Here is a 24,019-nt window from a genome sequence, read left to right on the forward strand (position 1 = left end):
TGAGGAGTTATATGGAGGGTATGAGGAGTTACATGGGGGGTATGAGGAGTTACATGGGGGGTATGAGGAGTTATATGGAGGGTATGAGGGGTATGAGGAGTTACATGGGGGTATGAGGAGTTATATGGGGGGTATGAGGAGTTATATGGGGGGTATGAGGAGTTATATGGAGGGTATGAGGAGTTACATGGGGGGTATGAGGAGTTACATGGGGGGTATGAGGAGTTATATGGAGGGTATGAGGGGTATGAGGAGTTATATGGAGGGTATGAGGAGTTATATGGGGGGTATGAGGAGTTATATGGAGGGTATGAGGAGTTATATGGGGGGTATGAGGAGTTATATGGGGGGTATGAGGGGTATGAGGAGTTATATGGGGGGTATGAGGAGTTATATGGGGGGTATGAGGAGTTATATGGAGGGTATGAGGAGTTACATGGGGGTATGAGGAGTTATATGGGGGGTATGAGGAGTTATATGGGGGGTATGAGGAGTTATATGGAGGGTATGAGGAGTTATATGGAGGGTATGAGGAGTTATATGGGGGGTATGAGGAGTTATATGGGGGGTATGAGGAGTTATATGGAGGGTATGAGGAGTTATATGGAGGGTATGAGGAGTTATATGGAGGGTATGAGGAGTTATATGGGGGGTATGAGGAGTTATATGGGGGGTATGAGGAGTTATATGGGGGGTATGAGGAGTAATATGGGGGGTATGAGGAGTTATATGGGGGGTATGAGGAGTTATATGTGGGGTATGAGGAGTTATATGGGGGGTATGAGGAGTAATATGGGGGGTATGAGGAGTTATATGGGGGGTATGAGGAGTTATATGTGGGGTATGAGGAGTTATATGGGGGGTATGAGGAGTAATATGGGGGGTATGAGGAGTTATATGGGGGGTATGAGGAGTGCTGCGGGACACTGTCACAGATTCACAATATCGGGGCGACCCGCGGGATATGGGGGGCAGCAGTTACCCCCTCACACCCCAGGGTTCCCCCTCCGCCCGGCCCCCAGTCACTCACCCGCCGCAGCGCGGACAGAGGGCGGCGCAGGGCCCGGGCCAGGCAGCGGGACAACATGGCGGCTCCGAGTCAAGGACACGCCGGAAACAGGCCGGCCCAACCGGGAGGGAGGGAGTGGACGTCACTTCCGGCCTAGAGGGAATGTACCACTATTCGGAGAGAGAGAGGGGGGGTGACTGCAAGGGCAGGGACGGGATATACCATTGCAGGGGGTGCACAGACTGCAGAATGTCACACGGAGAGAGCTGTAGGAATGTGCAATTGAAGGAACATAGTACTGTGTGTGACTGTGACATCATATGTATAGTGACATAATACTGTGTGTGACATCATACATATAGTGACATCATAATCTGTGACGTTATATGTATTGTATTGTATGTCTTTATTTATATAGCAACATAAATGTACATAGCGCGTCACATTAGTAATACATATCATATAAATAACAAATAATATAAATAACAGATAATATAAATAACAGATCATGGGAATAAGTGCTTCAGACATAAAAGTAACATTAAGGAAGAGGAGTCCCTGCCCCGAGGAGCTTACAGTCTAATTGGTAGGTAGGGAGAACGTACAGAGACAGTAGGAGGGAGTTCTGGTAAATGCGTCTGCAGGGGGCCAAGCTTTATGTATCATGTGTCCATGATTATCCACAGTGCTATTCATATGCTTCTTTAAGCAGATGTGTCTTAAGGTGGATCTTAAAGGTGGATAGAGAGGGTGCTGGTCGGGTATTGAGGGGAAGAGCATTCCAGAGGTGTGGGGCAGAAAGTGAGAACGTCTTAAGACGGGAGAGAGCTTTAGATACAAAGGGGGTAGAAAGAAGACATCCTTGAGAAGAACGCAAGAGTCGGGATTGTGCATAGCAAGAAATTAGGGCTGAGATGTAAGGAGGGGCAGAAGAGTGTAAAGCTTTAAAAGTGAGCAGGAGAATTGAGTGTGAGATACGGGATTTGATTGGAAGCCAGGAGAGGGATTTCATGAGGGGAGATGCGGAGACAGATTTAGGAAAGAGTAGAGTGATTCTGGCAGCAGCATTTAGGATAGATTGTAGGGGAGACAGGTGAGAGGCAGGAAGGCCGGACAGCAGGAGGTTACAGTAATCAAGATGGGAGAGAATGAGGGCCTGAGTCAGAGTTTTAGCAGTCGAGCAACAGAGGAAAGGGCGTATCTTTGTTATATTGCGGAGGAAAAAGCGACAAGTTTTAGAAATGTTTTGAATGTGAGGGGCGAATGTGAGAGAGGAGTCGAGTGTGACCCCTAGGCAGCGTGCTTGGGCTACTGGGTGAATGATCGTATTTCCAATAGCAATGTGGAAGGAGGTAGTAGGGCCAGGTTTGGGAGGAAGTATAAGGAGCTCTGTTTTTGCCATGTTAATTTTCAGTCGGCGGATGGCCATCCAGGATGATATGTCAGAGAGGCATTCAGAAACTTTGGTCTGTATAGCAGGTGTAAGGTCAGGGGTTGAAAGGTAAATTTGTGTGTCGTCAGCATAGAGGTGATATTTAATCCCAAAAGATGTGATTAGGTCACCTAGAGAGAGTGTGTAAAGAGAAAAGAGAAGGGGTCCCAGGACAGAGCCCTGGGGTACCCCCACAGAGAGATCAATAGAGGAGGAGGTGTTAGCAAAAGAGACACTGAAAGTACGATGGGAGAGGTAAGAGGAGATCCAGGATAAAGCTTTATTCCGAATACCAAGAGTATGGAGAATGTGAAGGAGAAGAGGGTGGTCCACGGTGTCGAATGCTGCAGAGAGGTCGAGTAATATGAGCAGAGTGTAATGACCTCTGTCTTTGGCAGCATGGAGGTCGTCAGTTATTTTAGTGAGGGCTGTTTCAGTAGAGTGAGCAGTGCGGAAGCCAGATTTTAGAGGGTCTAGGAGAGAATAGGTGTTGAGAAAGTGTAGCAATCGAGAGAATAAAAGACGTTCAAGGAGTTTGGAGGCAAAAGGCAGGAGGGAGACAGGTCGATAGTTAGAAGGACAGGTAGGGTCAAGCTTGCTGTTTTTGAGTAATGGTATAACGGTTGCATGCTTGAAGGAGGATGGAAAAGTACCAGAGTAGGGGGAAGAGTTAAAGATCTGTGTGAGCATAGGGATTATAGAAGGAGCAAGAGGTTTTAGGAGATGAGAGGGAATGGGATCAAGAGGGCAAGTGGTAGAGGGAGAAGAGGAGATCAGCAGTGACACATCCTCCTCCGAGATAGCGGAAAAAGAGTCAAGAAAGGCAGGAGGAGTGTTGGGAAGCGGTGTGGGATGGGAGGAGGCAACAGATGGGATGTTGTGACGTATAGATTCCACCTTTTCCTTAAAGTCAGCAAAGTCCTGAGGTAAGATGAAGGAAGAAGAGGAGGCAGCTGAGGGTGCTCTGAGTAGAGAGTCAAAGACAGAAAAGAGTCGGCGTGGGTTAGACTTGTGTGTGTTGATTAGTGATGAAAAGTAGGTTTGTTTAGCCTGAGAGAGGCTAGAGTTGAAGCAGGATAGCATAAATTTGTAGTGAATGAAGTCTGCGAGCGTATGAGATTTCCTCCAGAGGCGTTCAGAGGAACGAGTGGAGGAACGCAGCATGCGTGTGTGGGAGTTTAGCCAGGGTCTGGGGTTAGAAGGGCGAGGACGGCAGAGAGAAAGTAGGGCATGAAGATCAAGAGAGGAAGATAACGCAGAGTTGTAGTTCCTGACCAGGTTGTCAGGGTCTGAAGCAGAACTGAGAGAGGAGAGGGAGGAGCGTAAAGTGGAATCAAGAGCTGGTAGGTTAATAGAGCGCCGGTTTCTGCAAAAACTAGGGCGAGATGGAGATGGAGATGGAGAGAAGCGAGAGAGAGAAAATGAGATGAGGTGATGGTCAGAGAGAGGAAAAGGGGAAATGGAGAAATCGGAGAGAGAGAAGTTTTTAGTGAAAACCAGGTCTAGGTAGTGCCCATCCTTGTGGGTGCTGGCTTCAGTTCACTGTTGAAGGCCAAAAGAAGAGGTTAGAGATAGAAAGCGGGAAGCCCAAGGGAGAGAGGGGTCATCAATGTGGCAATTGAAGTCCCCAAGGAGAAGAACAGGGGCGTCTGAGGAGAGAAAGAAAGAGAGCCAGGATTCAAAGTGAGAGAGAAAGGCAGAAGGGGATGAGTAGAGGAAGGTGGGCGATAGATGACCGCCACATGGACCGGGAGAGGAGAGAAGATCTGGACTGTGTGAACCTCAAAGGAGGGAAAAGCAAGAGAGGGGGGAATAGGAAGGGTTCGGTAATGGCAGAGAGAGGAGAGCAGGAGCCCCACGCCTCCACCCCTGCCATCAGGGCGCGGAGTGTGGGAGAAGGAAAGGCCACCATAAGAGAGAGCAGCTTCCATGGGCAGAGTCAGTCTGAGTGAGCCAGGTCTCAGTTATGGCAAATAGGAGCAGAGAGTCAGAGAGAAAGAAGTCATGCACAGAGAGGAACTTGTTAGAGAGGGAGCGAGCATTCCAAAGGGCACAGGAGAAAGGGAGAGAGGAGGGAGAGTGGCAGGGGATGGGTATGAGGTTGGAGGGGTTTAAACCAGAAGGAGTAGAAGTTGCATGTGGAAGGCGAGGACGAGAGCATGTAGAAATAAGGCAGGGACCAGGATTGGGAGAGATATCCCCAGAAGCAAGGAGGAGAAGCATGGACAGAAAGAGAATGTGTGAGGATGATTTGTAGGGGTGTGTTTTAGTGCAGGAGGTATAGCTGTGTGGTGACAGAGGGCGCAGGTAAGAGAGGAGTTCATGTGAACTGAGAAGTGGTGAAGTAAGGAGAGATGGCGAAATATGAATAGAGTTTGAGACATGATGAGGCTGGTGAAAGGAAACACATAATTAGAAAATAAGTAGTTCAGGGCGCAAGTCCCAATAGCAGTGCTCAATCCGATTCAGACATAATAGAAATCCATGCTTTAAAACATCAAAGTCCACATATCATGGTAAAAAAGAAGCACATAAAGCTAAATAGAGTATTGGACCCAGTGTGTAATTGACAGTGATCCTTTTGTAATGTATAACTGCCCATAAGATGGAGTCAATTGAAGGGATAACATACCGTTATTCTTGTAGAACTCCACAGAGCAGGGTATCCTCACTGTTACACTGTTACCGGTCAGCAAATCCCCATGGATAAGGGGGAAAAACAATACTCACAAAATAGCAGCTTCATAGGGTGCGGGCATCACGCTGGGTTGTTTTGCTAGAGAGAAATCCTGAGATTGCAGCGGTGCACAGCAAGTAGAAGAGGGGACCAGCAGTGTATGGGTTAAAAATAAATTTATTTATAGCAACATGGTAACGGGGGCAAACACTCTGACGCGTTTCGGACAAAGTGTCAAAGAGATAAAGGACACTTTGTCCGAAACGCGTCAGAGTGTTTGTCCCCGTTACTATGTTGCTATAAATAAATTTATTTTTAACCCACACACTGCTGGACCCCTCTTCTACTTGCTGTGCACCGCTGCAATCTCAGGATTTCTCTCTAATTAGAAAATAAGTGAGGTTACAGCAAATATAAAAAGTAAAGGCGGCATCACAGCAATAGTAATGTGTTGAGATGTGCAGTCTGGGATGATATACTCCTTTCCAGCGTAGTCCAAATGCAGGAATCAGAAGCAGTAGATGGGGTCCACTTTTTCCACTTCTTTTTGAACTTCCTTTTTTAAACTTCCACACTACTTTAAAGATTTATACTTAAAAGCATTTCTGCTTAGGAGCAAAGGCTGCAGGCCGTATAGTGACGTGTGATATCGCCTGTCACGGGGACGCGCTTAATAACACATTTATATTTTGTGGGTCCTGATTGAGCAGAACAGGTTGAGCAAAATAAACTGAGATTTATTCCCTTGATAGGCAAACACACGACAACTGCAGAATAAACTTAATAATTACACTCACGGGTAGAGAAACAGAGGATAATGTCCAGAAAGGTGCCAAAGCAGCAGAAGATTGTCCTTTAAAATGTAGTCCATTTGCAAATTGCCAAATACATAGCCCCAGTCCAATCCTTCTGTGAATGTGCAAAGTCCTTTCTGGTTCTCTGGGATTTGCTGGATACCCAGGGCTAACGAAATCCTGAAGCAGGGCAAGTTTCCTTGTTGCGATGTTTTTAACCCCTTGCGTTCTGGAATCGTAGCCGCTGTACTTAGGTCTTATCCACTTGAAGAAATCAGGTTACAGCAACAACATCATTTACACAGGGGAATAAGCATTTTCATGTTATTTAACAAGGGTTAAGTCACAGTTCTGGGCCTCAGCCCAGTTAACCCCTTGTCTCCCTGGCGAGGTTAGAGGGGGGCCCTTGGGGAGTAACCCCGTTAATCCCGGGCCAAACCCTCACTATCGTCACATTACCCTCCCACCTTTTTGAAATGGTCAGAGAGAGATTCACTTTTGCCCAAGTTATTGCTTATCTCTTCAATTGTGTACAAACTTCCCTGTATACAACCTCACTCACACCTTCAGCACACAAACACACACACACCTCCAGTGCACAACCACACATACTCACACCTCCAGCACACACTCATACCTCCAGGGTACAAACACACACACCTCCAGCACACAACCACACATCCAGCGCACAACCACACATACACCTCCAGCACACAACCACACATACTCACACCACCAGCGCACAACCACGCATACTCATACCTCCAGGGCACAACCACACACACCACCAGCACACAACCACACATCCAGCGCACAACCACACATACACCTCCAGCACACAACCACACATACTCACACCACCAGCGCACAACCACGCATACTCATACCTCCAGGGCACAAACACACACACCACCAGCACACAACCACACATACATCTCCAGCACACAACCACACATACTCACACCACCAGCGCACAACCACGCATACTCATACCTCCAGGGTACAAACACACACACTTCCAGCACACAACCACATACACTCACACCTCAAGGGCACAACCAAGCACTCTGTGACAAATCTAATACAGAGTGCTTTTCCTGGTAATGTACAGGTTAATAAGAGCTTCAATCAGACTTAGAACTATGCAACTAATTTTGACAGATTTACTATAAATCATTCTTCCTGGTAATGTACAGGTTATTAAGAATTTATTTTAGTGTTAGGGACCCTTGAGATGTGGTCTGCCTTGGAGGGGCTCAGGGGCTTACAACACTTTAGCCAAAGGGTTAAACTAAAAGACCATTTTATTCAAAAGATCTATATATATATATATATATATATATATATATATATATATATATATATATATATATATATATATATATATATATATATATATATAGGCACTACCGTGTATCTGTGTTAATGGATGTAGCACTGAGCTCTGTCTGTGTTTCATGTTCTGTCTCTGGTTTTAAATGGAAAATGCAGTTGCCAATTTGGTAGTCCTCCTTTGGATTTGTTATAGTCTTGGTCTGTTCTGGTGCAGTTGTATATTGTAGAGTTTGATATCATTTTGTGACTGGTAAATGTATCAAATCACAAAGGATTTGTAAAATCTTCTTGTGATACACCAGACACAACATCACGAACACAATGTCTTGCCTGAAGATATGAGTATGTAATGCAAAGATTCTGGATTCAGCCAATAACTTGCACACTCTGAGTCATTAAACAGTCTTAGAGATGTTATCAAAAAGGGATTTTACTTAGCATCAGTTACGTTCTCAGTTACAACTTGCACAGCTTAACAGCATAAAACAGGAAAAGTGCTCCAAACACCCGGGGAAGCCCCAATCAGTCTAGTCTGATCCCGAGAGAGCGAGGGGAGCTCGTGGCCAGGGCACCTGCACGGTCCTTGGAGAAGCTTCTGGCACTATCCCCAGCCTAGGATCTTATTTATAGTATTTTGTGTTAGGCTTCCTCCAATCAGTGCTAAGTGTTGTAGCAAAATGCATACTTAAACTGATGAGTCGCACTTCCTTTGCAGTAAACAACTCAATATATGGTAAACATGTGACAGAGAGAGAGAGAGAGCTCTGCTAACTCAAAGCACATGTTAAGCATTCTTCAGCTAATAAGTGGTACTTCCCAATACAGCATACAATTGAGCTGTTTCAAGTTTAGATTAATCTTGAGCTTTTGTAGTAACAGGAGAGGTAGTAGGGAGTATTATACCTTTTCTTGGACCAACAAGTAGTTGATCTGTTACAGGCTTTGCAACCTCTCGGGATCAGGATAACCCGGTGAAGGAGTCCGAGAGGTTAGAAAGCTTGTAACAGATCTACTACGTGTTGGTCCAATAAAAGGTATCATGACACTTACTCCCTGTTACTACATGATTGAAAGAATCAACACGCCCCCCCCACCCCCCTTCCTTGAGGTTTTGGAAACAATATATTGACCCAATTTATTTATGAAACAAGGAATTTTGTTTGAGACTCTCTTTTGCCGACAGTGAAAACGGAAAACCTGATTTCCCCTCTTGAAAAGTATCATGTCCCACCAAGGAAAGAAACAATGAAAGCCGTTTATTTACCCCTATTTATTCCCGTAACCCTTCCAAGCGTTAGATGTGGTGATAAGAAGCGGGTTATCTTTCATTTTCTCTGGAATCTTTTCCATGGGACTGTGTTGTTGGCTTATCAGGTTCAACTCTGGGGAAAATTGTTAGACATAATTGGTCAATGTGTATATACTTCTATCTTTAATCCAGTCAATCGTATATCTTGTTTAAGCTACTAAATTGTACTCTTTTATATTTGGAAGATTAACCCCTCCATTCGTTTTTACTTTTTGTAGTTTTAAAATACTGAGTCCGCCCTTTTTTTCCCCATTTGAATTGTTAAAATGATTTATTTACAAGTTTTTCATCTTTGTTTTTTTTTAGTCTGCGCCCCCCTGCCTGCTCACTGCCCTTTACCTTGTCACCGGCGTTTCTGATGTCACGTCATGTGACCCGCGATGTCGCCAGAAACCGCCGGAGATCAGGTAAGGGAGTTACAGAGGCCTTTCGCAAACACCGGGCATTTAATTTAAATGCTTTGGGGAAGAGATCTAGGCCCCTGTAAGCACCGCCCCCAGCGCACCCCCCACTTTGCGCACTCCCGATATATAGTATCGGAAAACTAACCATTTTTATTATGTGACATTTACCTAAAAAGATCATTGCAATTTTTTCCACTTTAAAAGACTTGTATCATAGCTTTTATTATGAGATTCCTATTATATGCATACAGCTGATTTGTTATCTGGCAATATTAATTTCTAAAAATGTTGGCTTATTTATCCACTTAAATATGATTATGCCTGTCCATCTCCTTTTGGCTTCTCGAAAGATCGACATTGCTTTTGATTTATCGAAATTTATCTTAAAACCTGATATTGTGCCAACGAGTTCTATCCTGCTTATTATTTCCTCTATCGCCGTTTTAGGATTTGAAATTAATCATTGCCAAACACAGCTATTTTAATTTGTTTATTGCAAACTTGTCTTCCTTTGCATTTATCCAAATCTTTTACATGTCTAAATAGTGGGTCATGAGGAAAATGAAATAGTAGTGGTGATAATGGGCAGCCTTGCCTTGTCCCCTTTTCTAGAGTAATAAGGGGTGAATTAAGATTATTAACTGTCACTGCAGCTGTTGGGTTTTATAAATTGCCCTGAGAAATTGTAAAAATGTTCCCACCAAATTCTTTGTGCTCTATGATTTGAAAAATATGTGAATACATATTTTGGTCAAAAGTTTTTTTGCATCGAGATTCACTATAATATTCGACTCGCCTCTTTTGTGTTTGGAGGCTAAAATTGCTGGTATAGCTGACCTGTGAAACAAAATAAACCTGGCGCTAGATAATGTCCAAAAAGATGAGTCCTGTGATCCTCTAGTATCCGCACTGGTGCTCACAGGTCATGTAAAAAAAGAGAAGACAAACAAAAACAGATCATAGCATATAACTGTTGGGTAATGACAGCCTATGCTAAAGACACTACATGCAAACGCAAAAGTAACAGACTAAAATAATTTAATAAAACATAATGAACTATGTCATAAAAAGGACCATAGACAGTGAGAGAGAACTGGTGATCCGGAGGTGGTAAAATCAAAACCCTACTTACAAGAAGCAGGGTGATATCTGGGTGATATCAGGCAGCAACAAGCTGAGGTGAATGTCCAAAGATATCTCTGTACTGGTCCCGCAGAGCTCCTACTCTGTGACGCCGAAGCCGTAAAAAGGACCAGTTAATTCTCACTGGCTATGGTCCTTTTTATGACATAGTTCATTACTGTATGTTTTATTACATTATTTTAGTCTGTTACTTTTGCGTTTGCATGTAGTGTCTTTAGCATAGGCTGTCATTACCCAACAGTTATATGCTATGATCTGTTTGTATTTGTCTTCTCTCTTTTTACATGACCTGTGAGCAACAGTGCGGATTCTAGAGGATCACAGGACTCATCTTTTTGGACATTATCTGGCGCCAGGTTTATTTTGTTTCATGTGTTATTCTGTCTGTTCTGGACAGTAGTTATCAGGCAGCCTATCTTTATTTAAAGAGTGTATTTTTGATTTATTACTAGTTATTTAGTCACTTTAGTGCTTTATTCACAGCATTTTTTCTGACTGATGGTATAGCTGACCTGATACTTGACACTAAGGAGGGGCTTATGTTCCAATAATATCCTCCCAATTCACCACCAGACCTGGCACTTTGTTTTTGAGATTTGTGATTACTTTTCCATTTTCACTATCTGTTATTGGAGGATTTGGGCATTCTCTTATCTTCAGCCTAACATTTTGGTAACAGAGTTTGTTCTAAAAAAAAGTTTATAGCATTCCTGAAATGCTTGGCCAGCTTGTTGTTATCAATTATTTTTGAATTCTGAAGTTCTTGACATCATTTGTTTAGATCCTTTATTCCCTTTAGAGGTTAGCCAACATCTCCCCGGGCTTATTCCCCCACTTAAAGAATTCATTTTTCCACTCATTTGTTTGTACCTGTGCTTATTCAGTTAGCGTTTAAATCAGCAACACTACTTTCTCCCTTTTTTTCTCCTTAATTTTATATGTCAAGTGTGCGACAATGTATAATTCTACATTCTTACCCAAGCTGGAAAAATCGTTTGGTGCTCGTTATAAATCTGTAAAAATCCTGATTGTGTGCCTAACATAATGGCTGCCTTTCAGTTTCAATCAATCCTTCAGTCAGTGTAACTCAGCAGCTACAATGCATCCTTTATTACTATGGTAACATTATCTATTGTTACAGTTTACAGCTCAAACTGGCGGGAACATTGGCAACAAATTATCACTGGCAAGTGTTACAAAGATCTTGTAGACCAATAACTGTCACGTTACAGCTACAGTTCAAGCTGTCGTTTTAATTTTTTTTCATTCAATATGTGCATCCATACAATCTGCACACTGACAAGTGATTAGCTAAGTTGCTGATCGATCCGTTCTCCTGTAATCGATCGCTGAAATTCGGCTGTGGGTTCATTAAATGCATCTTGGATAATCTTCTGCTGCACTGACAGCCAAAGTTCTGTGAGGAAGATCATGTGACCAGGCATGAACTAGATTCAATTGGTTCACTGCTACAGAGGGCAAGGCTCAAAATGGCAATGCTATTTCAGAAGGGGAAGGAGATGTGACTTTGTAAATGGTTGCTATAGGAACAAAAATGCTTGTTACATTAGAATACATTAAAAAAATCTTTAAAATTGTTATTTTTTAAATTTTTTAAAATGCTACAAGTATTTTCTCATAGTGCAGAACTTATTAAAAACACACGCATGTTCTAGGATATTGCTTGAACTGCAGCTTTAATGCCTTTATTCTGCACAGCAACCAGTTAACTTGAATGTCAAAATACCTATTTTTCGTCGTCTCCTGTGAGGTCATCTGAATTCACCTAGCGTGTGCATTTTATTGGTAAATAAAACAATGAAAAATAATGTTTTGACGGATGAGGGGGTCCCGACGTATCAGAAATTGGCCTGGTATGACATTTATAACATCAAAGACTTGTGGGGGGCAAAGTTAAATGTGTGAGGCAACATCAAATTAAGCTGCAGCCCCAGTCCTTCCGGCTGCACGCGCGCCTCGCGGCGCGTGCAGTGACTACAGCCGCGATCGGCAGTCTGTAGGGGAGCTTTAGGGGAGCAGGGCCATGACGGGGGTGAGGGGGCGCAGCCATGATGGGGCATATCTGCCCTGCCATTGGCTGCATGCCGCCACGTGACCGCTTTGCCCACGGGAAGACAACATTCTTGTCTTCCCTGCCAGTGTACGCATCATAGCTCTTTGCGCGCCCACACACGCACAGCCACTGGAGCCTGCCCCAGAGATGACATTTTTGATGTTTCTTTGACTTTATTATTCATAGTGGGACTGTACTTGTTTTTACAGTTCAGACAAGCATTAATTTCCCTCCTGTTATAACTACAGAGGTGTGTGTGTTCATATTCTGTACTTTTATTTAACCCCTTGCTTGTTTCTGGGTCCTTTATCCTTGTGTTGAGATATGTCCCCTTGTTGCCTCTTACTATTTGGGGGCTGACTACCGATATGTGCCCTTGGGTTTGGTATAGTGTTGTGCTATATCAGTGTGAGGCAGTAGTCGCTCACACTTTTCCACAGACTTTGTTCTAGCTTCCTCTCTAGTTTTTCTTACTCTTTCAGCTCGTACAGATGCTGCTCTCCTTTCCCACGGGGTAGGCCGGAGCTGGGATACCCGCTCTGCCATTTCTCATCCGGACTTTACCTGCACAATCTTGTCCGACGCTCTCCGTGCTGGGGTGGCCTGGTCCTCTCCAAGTTCCTCACCAGACTCGCTCCTCTTCGTTCTCCCATCTCTTACCTCCTCCCGCCATCCACCCCACACCAGTCCTGTCTTTTGTATCTCTCAGGGGGCCCCCTTCCGCTCCAGAGCCTGTAGCAGCGCCACTCCGGAGCTATAGGGAATTTTTAAATATTATCCTTTAATCAGTAGGCGCGTATTTTGTCCCGTCATGTTGGCATTAGCTATGGTTTTCTTGGTTGGCTTTTAATGAATGTTGCAGTCAATTTTGTTTTCAGTCTTTAAGATTTTCTTTGCTTACTGCAGAGTAGTTTCAAAAAGAGCCGGTTCGGGCTCATGAGAACCTTTGTTTGTCGTCTTATCCTTTGTGGGTTTTTTTTGTGGCGGTTAATAAAAAGTTTAATTGCCAATATCCCCCTATCTCGTTTTCCCCCAAGCTCAGTAAAAATGCATCCGCTCCCTCCCAGAAATCCAAATGATCCTCTCTTAATTCCATTTCTTTTACTCCCTCCCCCTCGCCATTACAAACAAATGGGGAATAAGCCCTGTCCAGTTGGGAATTGGGTTCCATCAGGCCTTATAAGGCTCCCTGGTCTCCTCCTTAGAGCAGTCATCCATCTAGCCAAGCGATGGAAGAATGAAGAAAAAAAACAAATGTTTTGTTGTACTAGCATGGAGCAACATAAAAACAATTCATGTCAACAATAATTCCACTTTTTTCTCTACATCATATGTATGCCAGTACAAATGAATGCAGACATACCAAAGCAGTACCCTTCTCCGGGTGGGAGGAAAAAAAGACTACCATCCATATAACATTCCTCAAAAAGGAAAAACATCTCAGAGAAAGGAGCAATGCGCCACAGCAGAGCAATTGGCCCCTGATCCAACAGCAGAGCAATCGGTCCCTGATCCAACAGAAGAGCAGCCGGCTCTGACCCAACAGCAGAGCAATCGGCCCCTGATCCAACAGCAGAGCAATCGGCCCCTGATCCAACAGCAGAGCAGCCGGCTCTGACCCAACAGCAGAGCAATCGGCCCCTGACCCAACAGCAGAGCAATCGGCCCCTGATCCAACAGCAGAGCAATCGGCCCCTGATCCAACAGCAGAGCAGCTGGCTCCAATCCAACAGCAGAGCAATCAGCCCCTTATCCAACAGAAGAGCAGCCGGCTCCGATCCACCAGCAGAGCAATCGGCCCCTGATCCAACAGCAGAGTAATTGGCTCAGAACCAACAGCAGAGCAGCCAGCTCAGTGACCAGCTCTAAGCCAGCCTGGCTCAGCTGCTCTCTCATGCAGGGCTCATCCAAATACTGGCCGGGTGGAGGCCCAATGAGTTATTCTGTGAAATTGGCTAATATCCTACACAGGAGTCTGATAAAGCAACCACATCTTCAGAATAAAAACAACGCACTTACCATGTGGGAGCAATACATATCCTGCTTTTATTTAGTAGCATCAGAGCTAGCCATAGAGGATTATAACAAGAGCGTATAAGATGGCATACTATATACTTTCGGAAAAGTAGGTGGCAATAATGCTGCCACACCTGGCGACTTCTCACTGGCCACACATATTGTGACATTTTGGGCAAATCTCCTTTCTGGAATAACAAAGCCCGAAGGATCACCACTAAAATGTACCAGAAACAAACCCTGTGACGAGGGAACCTGCCCCCCCTTGACCAGTAGGACAAAAATAACTGATGTACGGAGGAGAGTAGGAAGCCCTGTATTTGCTGATAAAACCTTGATTAATTTAAAGTTTTGTTTTATTCTATACTGGACGAAGTTTAGTCCCCATTCCTTAGGCAGGACATAGAGAAGTATAGCTCTTTTAGTACATGTACTGTGATCACTCCTGATAGTTTTACATTAGCTTCAGCTTTAAATGTGTTTGTGTCCTAACAAATTAATATTAAAGCTGGGGCAATAGTATTTAGTTGTGAAAATGTCAATCTTCTGCTTATTTTTCATTAGTTTCCTTCTCTCTGGTTTACTAGAGGATAAAATAGGGATCACTCATTCATAAAAGTTTGCCTAACATTGGTAAATATAACATTACTCCCTCTGAGGGTGAACAGAGAGCCGGGCTAACTATGTCTGGTCAGGAACATACTCCATTGTATGTGACAACAGACTCGGTCAGGGAGTAAGTTGGAAACAGAATGAGGAGGCCTCAGAGTAACAGAGGCAGCTTCTCTGGCCATGACCCGATGACTGCCGTAATGCAATAAGGGACTTGCAGGGATATTCAACCAAGAATGTTGTCATATCACATGCAGATTGCCATCTCACTGGTGGAAGTTGGGGTCAGTACAAATCATGTCAGGTCCCTGGCTGCAAAAGGTGTTAATGTGTTTCTCCCCTCTGATATCATGCTCCGGTACTTGGCCTGTCTCAGAATAATCTGCAGTGACATTACCTGATGTGACGGGAAGTGCTCACAGTGAAGTCCTTGGGGGAGTGTATTGGCTGAAAATGTCACTATAATTGAACTGATCACATGGTCAGGCCCTGAAGGGATCTCCAGGGTGTGCTCCGACCCCCAGTAATGGGGAACTACAAGGATGCAAATAAGAAATATCAATTCCAGGCCTCAAGAAATGCTTAGAGAATAACCATCATGGAGTCCAAGTTACAGAACAATGATCCCAAAATATTTTATTCAAATGTATACAATAAAGTTAAAATATGTTATTCAATATACAACCAGCACTAGAACAAACAGACAGGGAAAAAAATATATATACAAAGTAAAACAGACTGCAGATAACCGGTTCTTCTGTAGATGGAAGGCACAAACTTCCTGCTCGATACTCTGCCTCGGTTTTTCCCTGGTTTCTGATGATCATGACACGATGCAGTACAGAAATACTACAAATTATACCACATCCAGACGGAGACAGGGACTCTTGCAAACTGCAGGGAGAGAACCTCTGGGGCCAAGAATGACATACAGTACTGTCTAAATTTAACATAGGTTGAATTTGATGGACGCATGTCTTTTTTTCAACCTCATCTACTATGTAGCTATGTTTCAGTTGAGGGCAGGGATCAGCCACAAGACTGCACTCTCCAAAGTGTCCTGGGACTTACATATATATGATGGGGAAGGCAGGAACCGCTTTATGTTATCACAGCTCTTCTCTGCTATTTGCGAAGACCAGGAGTACCATCATATGAGGCTTAAGGACTTGCAAAGCGACAGAACGGCACCAAAATCTTTCCTATGAGGACATCATGAGATCGAAAAACTGACTGTTTACGCAGAGTGTAAAGGTGCAAGGGATCAGGAGACTGATCTTAATAGTTTGTGTATCAGTGTTATCCAAGTGATCTCCACAGGAGGAACATTATGTGCAGCTGTGCGCCCACACCTAATTCTCGTGTAGTGAGGTGCGATCATGTACATAGATCAGGTGATATACAAAACATGGTTAATTAAAACCCAGCTGCGATTTAAGTGGATATGTAAGAACAGAGGAGGAATTCTGAAGACACACTGGACAAGTGCATGCGAGTCTTGTACACATCCAATCACGTCTCCGATCTCAATGAGGTCAAACACAAAGTGTGACCACAAACAAAAACAGTGGACATGGAGAAGTTGGAGGCTTTTATTACAGATGTTGCATCCTGGAGAGTTCCCCATCATTGTACTAGGATTTACAAATACAAAATCAGTGTTTAAAGCCTGTATATAGAATATGATTGCCCACCCCCCTTATTTTCTTCTCTGGTATTAAACCTCATCAAAAATACAAACAAAACAAAAACATCTGTTTATTCCATTTCTAGATGGTAAAGCTCCTTTTAAAGACCTATTGTGCTATTGCGTATAAATCAGGGGTGGGCAACTCCAGTCCATGAGGGTTGGAGTTGCCCACTCCCGGTGCAAATTAATGCATCAGTTTGTTATGCTTGTTAATGTCTTTCACCTGTTGCGCTGAGCTGCAGAAAACATTGGAACATAAGAAATACGTACTCATTTGCCGTTATAACAAGGTCTTGGGTATCCTGGAGAATCGGCTGCTCATGCCCCAGTGGGGAGGACACTCTGGCTCGGGGTTCAGTTGGCCCAGCAATGTTGGTCTTCCTCTGACTCTCCTGTGTGCGGTCTCGTTCTGATACCTTTGCTACAAGACGGGATGGAGGTTCTGGTCACTGGTCCTGGCTGGAAAAGTCGGAGGTCCAGCTCTGCTGTGTGCATTGTACGGAGGTAATGAATAATTCTTATGGAAGTGATCGTAAGGAAGTCCCACGTTACTGAAAGGATGTAATGTAATTTATATGAACTATACACATTCGTTATTACTCCTATACAGCTTGTTTCACGGAATTGCAGGTTTTCTGTGGCACGTGAGAGAAAAATCCTGTGATTGCACAGGTGTGAGGGAAACACTAAAAGAAAAAGGGGCTCGTACGGCACATTACTAATAAATAGGAGAAAGGACACCTGATGGCGTTGTGTTGCATGTTAAACAAAACAGGCAGGTGTGTTATTTGTGTGTGCATTTTTTTTTAAAGATCTTTTAAGAAAAAAAGTACGATGACTATTTTAAAAGTTTATTTATTGGGTTTATTACCGTATTCTAAAAACAAGCAGATGTATTGAAACAAATATAGCACATGCAGTTAGAATCCTTTCAATGTACAATTACAAAAATTGATTGTTGCATGTCTGATATAAAAGAAAAAAGGGACACGGCTTAAGTGTTTTATATGGAGATGAAAACAAATACTCATTGGATTTAATTATATCCATCTAAAATGAGGAAAACAAAAAAGTGGCATTTTCCATAACAGAATTAAAAAACATTTATATATATAAAAAAAAAAATCTGATAATAAAGGAGAACAGCAATAACAAGGAAACATTGGAAATCCTCAGGAAAGTGGGCCGAGCAGCTTCCTGAGCAAATCTGTAGAAGGTGAATGTTCTCTCCCGGGGATAAGAGACAGTTTGCCTCCAGATGGGAATTATCTTGATTTCTTTACAGTAGTCGCCATGGGAAAAATATTTTTTCGCTGTGTCCCCGCCTTCAGAAATTTCCCTGGGACGCGGCATCATGGCTGGCTGCACATGGCTCAGAAATCCCACCAAAAACCGCAAGGACCGAGAAATTCTCAGGGAATAACACACCAGTACAGACTAGGACAAACGTCCTCCCCGGACAGCAGATCCAAGCGGACTACAATGGAAACCCTCTGGTGCAACCCACGGACAGAATGGGCTAGATTGTTCATGCACCAACCAGCAGAATTTGGGATCCAGTCAGGAATTTCAGGACATCACATGGTTGTAACAGACCTCATACCCGTGGACACCTGGCACAGTTTAACTTCTCTTTGGTAAATGTTACTTTTGCTAATCCACATGCTGAAGACGAATGTGCTGTGGAAGAGTTCCACCCCTCATTCTCTGCACAAGCTCATGGACAAAATGGTTATTTTTTTCTTAAAGTTTAAAAATATGAAGTGAATCCGTATTTGCTGGCAATCATTACCCAGAAACTGTACCAGTTGCTACTAAAGATGTTTAGTCAACATAATGCCTACCTCATAGTCCTAAACGCTGGTTCAGAGACCGCTGTGACTGCAACATAAGTTAATAAGGGTTCTCACGACTGCAGCCACAAGAAAGACCTGACCAGGTGTGTGGTCAGACTGCCACCATAACAGGGATTCCACCTGTGAACACCATGCTTTTGAAGTGTTGTTTCATTAAAAATAGGGCAAATTATGCAATTAAATAACAGGGACATAGAACGTTTTACATGTAACGTACCCAAGCCTTTAATACCATCTATAACTATGTCTAAGTGTTAATATTTTATATCAAATGTGTGGAAGACAAAAATCTGTGAAGATGTATCTAAGATCAGACTTCTATTTGTATACAGAGCTCAGTATTATGAGGTCAGTGTACAAAAGATCTTAGGCCGTGACCCATGAATAGATTCTGTAACCTATTCAGTTGTATACTTATTCTCCTATCTGCAGACACCGTGAGGATCAGAGAGCGCGCGCACATCATGTTAGGCCTGTTGCAAAGAGAGCCAAATCAGGATTTGGAAAGTTTATTACCATATGACATGGAACCAAATCTGGACCAGAAAAATGTGTCCATGATTATACCTAGACGTACAGTGGTGCTGCCCAAAATAGGACCGTAGCAATGTGTTACACGGCTGTGAGAAAGCGTGTGCAGGACAAACCGCACATAAAAAGGTCGCAATAATGATCTTTGATCCCTGTGTCCATTTACTTTTTTTACACTCCTGAATCATTTGAGATCAGCGCTGGAAAACACGAATGCTATGTCAGTTTCTGTCACTGGAGACGCAGACCCCCCCTTCCATCACCTCAACTGCATGAATCCCTTTGTACAGGTTTGAAGCTGCACTTGGCAGCAAAGCATTCCCAGAAGTAACTGCTCACTAAGGAACCCTGAGCACAGAGCCTCGGGCAGAGCTTACTGCATTGATTACATAGAGCTGCATTTGAGAAAGCGTCATGGAATGAAGAGCATGCAGGACATCGTCCCTTAAACCGAAAATATTGTGACTTTTTTTGTCCCCATGAGATGATCCACAAAAAGAACAAGCAGAGAGCGCACCAAGTTTAAGGTATATAAATTTATATAGATAAAAAGTCCCACTGGGTGGACTACAGTATTAACAATAAAATAAATCACTTACAAACTAGCTAAGGCGTGCGGAGCGGAGACCGGGAGATCCACTGGTGAGATCAGGCGGGTGGATGAAAACGGGTTCGGACCCACGATGCTCCGTTGATCGCGTCCTCTCTCCAACCGGTACACCTCTCCAGCCTGTGGATGCTCACGCAGCAGCCCCTTGTGACCCCAACGCGTTTCACACTATGTGCTTCGTCAGGAGTTCACTCATCACAAAGGCACAATGTTCTTGCTTCGCGATAAGCTCTTGTGCTGGACACGTAACAAAAAATTTCTTCATTCAGAGCTGCAAGTTTTCCTTAAAGTAACATTCCTTACATAGGGGCCTTTGAACTGCAGAAAAAACGCTCAGGAACGATACAGCGGCGAGAAAGTTTGTGAACCCCGTAGGATTTGCACATTTCAAACCTAAAATGTTATTAAATCTTAATCCAAGTCCTAATAATGGATAAAGTTAGCCTGATCAAACAAATTACACAAAAACATGATACTTTTTCAACATTTATTTATCCACAAATGGTTCAACATCCGATATCCACGTGTGAAAAAGTCTGTGACCCTTTAGATTCAGTACCTTGTGGCGCCCCCTTGAGCAGCAATGACTTCAACGAAGCGTTTCCTGTAACTGCTGGGCAGTCTCTCACATCGGGTTTGAGGAATTTTGGCCCATTCCTCTTTACAGAACTGCTTCAACTCAGTGAGGGCTTTCTTGCATGGACAGCTTGCTTCAGGTCCTCCCGTAACATTTCAATGGGGTTTAGGTTCAGAGTTTGACAAGCCCATTCGAAGACTCTGAATTTTTTTTCTTTTGTAGCCATTCTTGTGTAGATCTGCTTGTATGTTTAGGATAATCATCAATCTGCATGACCCACTTTCGCTTCAGCTCACAGATGGATGATTTGACATTCTCCTCTAGAATCTTCTGCTACAATGCAGAATTTGTGGTTGTGTCAATAATCGCCAGCCATCCAGGTACTGAGGCAGCAAAGCAGCCCCAAACCATCACACTCCCACCACCATGCTTGACGGTTGGGATGAGGTTCTTCAGTTCGAACGCAGTGTTTGGTTTTTGCCAAGCCTAACGTTTCTCATTGAAGCCAAAAAGTTCTAACTTGGACTAGTCTGTCCAGAGAACATTGTTCCAGAAGTCTTGTGGATCATCTATGTGCTCTTAGGCGAACTAAAGACAGGCAACAATGTTTTTAGAACAGTGGTTTCCTCACGGATATCCTTTCATGAACACCATTCTGGTTCAGTCTTTTCTGATAGTTGAGTCATGAAAACTCACATTAGCCAAAGCGAGAGTGGCCTGCAGATCCTTGGATGCTACTCTGGGGTTCTTTGTGACTTCTTGGATGATTTGCCAGTTTCTTCTTGGAGAGATTTTGGTAGGACGACCGCTCCTGGGTAGAGTGACTGGTCTTGAACTTTCTCAATTTGTAGACTGACAGTGGATTGGTGTAGCCCCAAATACTTAGAAATGGTTTTGTAACCCTTTCTAGACTGATGAGTATCAATAGCTGCTTTTCTGAGGTCAAGAGATTTCTTTTGATCGTGGCATGACGGGTTTCCACACACCTGTATGGTGAAAACCAAACGCAAAGTTTCTGACCTTTATATACAGTAGAGTTGGGCCTCCCAAACTCAACCCTGAAGACAATCTACCTCATTATTTAAACACCCAATTCTAATTATCCCCTTTAATTTAGCTCATAAAACCAGGGTTTCACTTACTTTTGCACATACCCTGACTCTTAGCTACTCATTGTTTCTCTAATTCAAACATCATTTTGTTTCAAAAGACATGGAATTGGTTAATATAAACCCTATTGGATATTTAAGACTTGTTTTGATTCAAGGTGGTTATAATGGAAAGCTATGGAATTTCATTAATCATTGGGGTTCACAAACTTTCTCGCCACTAAGTGTTCAGGGGTAACAGCTCACACTAAGCCCCATGGGCAGTGTTACAGTATTTAGGGCCATATGCATGTCGTTATAGGCAGAGGGTGGCCCTTCTCTGCCACCATATAAACATCCGATCTTGTAGCCTATGGCGCCTTCCACGCAAATGGAGCGGCACTTAGAAGCAAAGACACAGAAAATGCTTTTATCTTCCGCGTCAATGTTCTCTTGCAGAAAACCAGGTGTGCAGAGCTGTATGCAAAGATTCTTTGCATCAACTTTTCGGTATAAACAGTGGCGTTGGCTTTTATTTGGCGGTGGAACTCAGACGAAAGCTTTGGAAGAGGGTATCAATGTTACGAGGATGAGACTGTGGGAACTTCCACCAAAAAATACTCCCAGCTCAGATTTCTTGCAAGTTAAGTGCATCTTTAATACATAATATACAAATTACGTGTAAATACACACATCTCATGTTTGTAGATTATTTTACAGTTCGACAAATGACAAATCAAAATGCCCTCATGTAACCAAAACAGCTTTATTTAAGTTTAATACAAATGACCAGTTATATTATACATCAAACACAAGCCTGATAATACTAAATACTTATTAGATTGCTAAACGTAAGAAATGTTGGAAACAGCTGCCTTTACACGTCGTGCATTTTAACGTCACTTCCGCACCCACCTATTCCAACGCTGTCTGATCCAAATCCGTTTATATAAAAAGCTGTAACCGACGAGTAGATTTCGGTTGTGGAGATGTAGGGGTTGCACAAATCTTTTTCTGTCACCGATTCTTCAGGAGTGGTTACATTCAAACGTGTTTTTCTGCTACTTTACATAGATATGAAATACAAGTCAGTCACCGCACCAAGGAGAAGCAAGTAAACTTCTGAAAATGACAGAATAAAGGTGTAACTATCCGAGGCTCCATGAAGGAAAGTCCCACATGTTCAGCCGTAATAGGCATGGGACATTATGTGGACATCCAGAATCTTGAAAGATTCTGTTTTTTTGGCGAAAAGGGAGAACATTCTTAAACACTTATATCCAGATTTCCCAATTCTGCAAAAACTGAGAAAAGATCTTTGTTTTGTGTTTCAACTAAGTTTTTCCAGAAACCCCATGCTTTCTACCCCAGAACCCCATGGCCTTCTACCCCAGAACCCCCTGACCTATCCCAGCAGAGAAAACTCCTGGGAAAAAAACGTTCATATTGAGCTGGATGTCAGAGCAAACTTTTGGTGAAACATGAACTGAAGTAGACAGTTTCCATCCCAAAACCAAGCGGTTAAACTTTGAAATAAACGCACACGTCAGACAATGACTCAAAGCAAACAAGTTTTGGGCTATTCCTGTTACTAAGGACATTTTATTGTTACATTCTCAGTATAGGAAGCTACACGTACAGTACACATACAGTATAAAATAAGGAACTGTGAGCGCTGACAGTAGCAACTCAGGAACATGCACAATGTAGGGATTAGCATGCAGTCTAGCAGGAGAGTCCGTGGACAAGCGAGATTGTTCAGGATTCAACCCATATCTTACGGAAACTACAAAAAAAACTAAAACATTCCCCCAGCAAATGTTACGCGAGGCAGCTCGTCCTCCATCTTCAAAACAAGACCTAGAAAAAAGAAACACTTCTCAGTGACGGCAAATTACAATCTCTCATAAAACAGCAGAGCTCGGAACACGTCGCCATGCCATGGCTGGTCTGCACAGCAAGCGAAGGGTTACAGAATAACGGGGCACCGTGCTTATTCCTGAACGGACACAAAGCAAGATTCCTGCTGTAGTGTTGATTTGTTTTCACTTGTAATTGAGTAGACCAAATCACCCACTTGGTGTCTGTTACGTGACTCTACTCGTGTGTAGTCACATGATTGAGGACACATGGGGGCACGGAAGGGACGGTTACAGTTGTATTCACACCAGATTTAGCGTGGCCTGGAATTATTTACTCACCTTCACGTGCTAACAACTTAAATATATTTGGTGCGGTTTAACGCTCTGTCCGCCAGGTGCCCGCTTTCGTCTGTGATCTTCTCCCAGTCCGTCTGCCCCATTACAAAACCTATTGCTCTTTTCCGATCAGCGTCCTTCTTTTCTTCCAGATCTGCCCATCTGACCTATCAACAAAAAGCAGCATTTGGTTTGTTGTATAATAGGTACATGAAAACCACTGAAGAAATGGTGTTCTAATGGGAAAGATACACACCACCTACAAACACAGACATTACAGACACTCAAACAGGCTCAGGATTCATAGAAAACACTGAAACCAACAGCACATTGCAGCAGCTGTCAGGAAGCGCAGAGCTGTGTGTCGGCAGGCTCTGAGATTGCAGAGCTGTGTCCGACAGGGGCTGATATTGCACAGCGCAGAGCTGTGTGTGTCTGACAGGGGCTGATACTGCACAGCGCAGAGCTGTGTGTCCGACAGGGGCTGATATTGCACAGCGCAGAGCTGTGTGTGTCTGACAGGGGCTGATACTGCACAGCGCAGAGCTGTGTGTCCGACAGGGACTGATATTGCACAGCGCAGAGCTGTGTGTGACTGACAGGGGCTAATATTGCACATCGCAGAGCTGCGTGTCTGGCAGGGGCTGATATTGCACAGCGCAGA

The 24,019-nt window shown here is 43.5% G+C and overlaps 1 protein-coding gene across 2 annotated transcripts in view; it reads right to left on the reverse strand.

The window, feature by feature from the left end:
• Positions 1 to 22,729: 22,729 nt before the first annotated feature.
• The window catches only part of YLPM1 (YLP motif containing 1), a 37,105-nt gene continuing 35,815 nt past the window's right edge, over positions 22,730 to 24,019 (reverse strand). For both annotated transcript variants that reach the window (XM_075614721.1, XM_075614720.1), the window contains 2 exons: positions 23,359 to 23,522; positions 22,730 to 23,017 (listed from right to left, as the gene is read on the reverse strand). In XM_075614721.1, coding sequence (XP_075470836.1) covers positions 23,376 to 23,522 — 147 coding nt within the window. In that variant the 3' untranslated portion in view covers positions 22,730 to 23,017; positions 23,359 to 23,375. The remainder of the gene's footprint in view (positions 23,018 to 23,358; positions 23,523 to 24,019) is intronic.

The sequence above is a fragment of the Ascaphus truei genome, chromosome 9, assembly GCF_040206685.1.
Source record: "Ascaphus truei isolate aAscTru1 chromosome 9, aAscTru1.hap1, whole genome shotgun sequence".
In the NCBI taxonomy this organism is placed as follows: domain Eukaryota; kingdom Metazoa; phylum Chordata; class Amphibia; order Anura; family Ascaphidae; genus Ascaphus; species Ascaphus truei.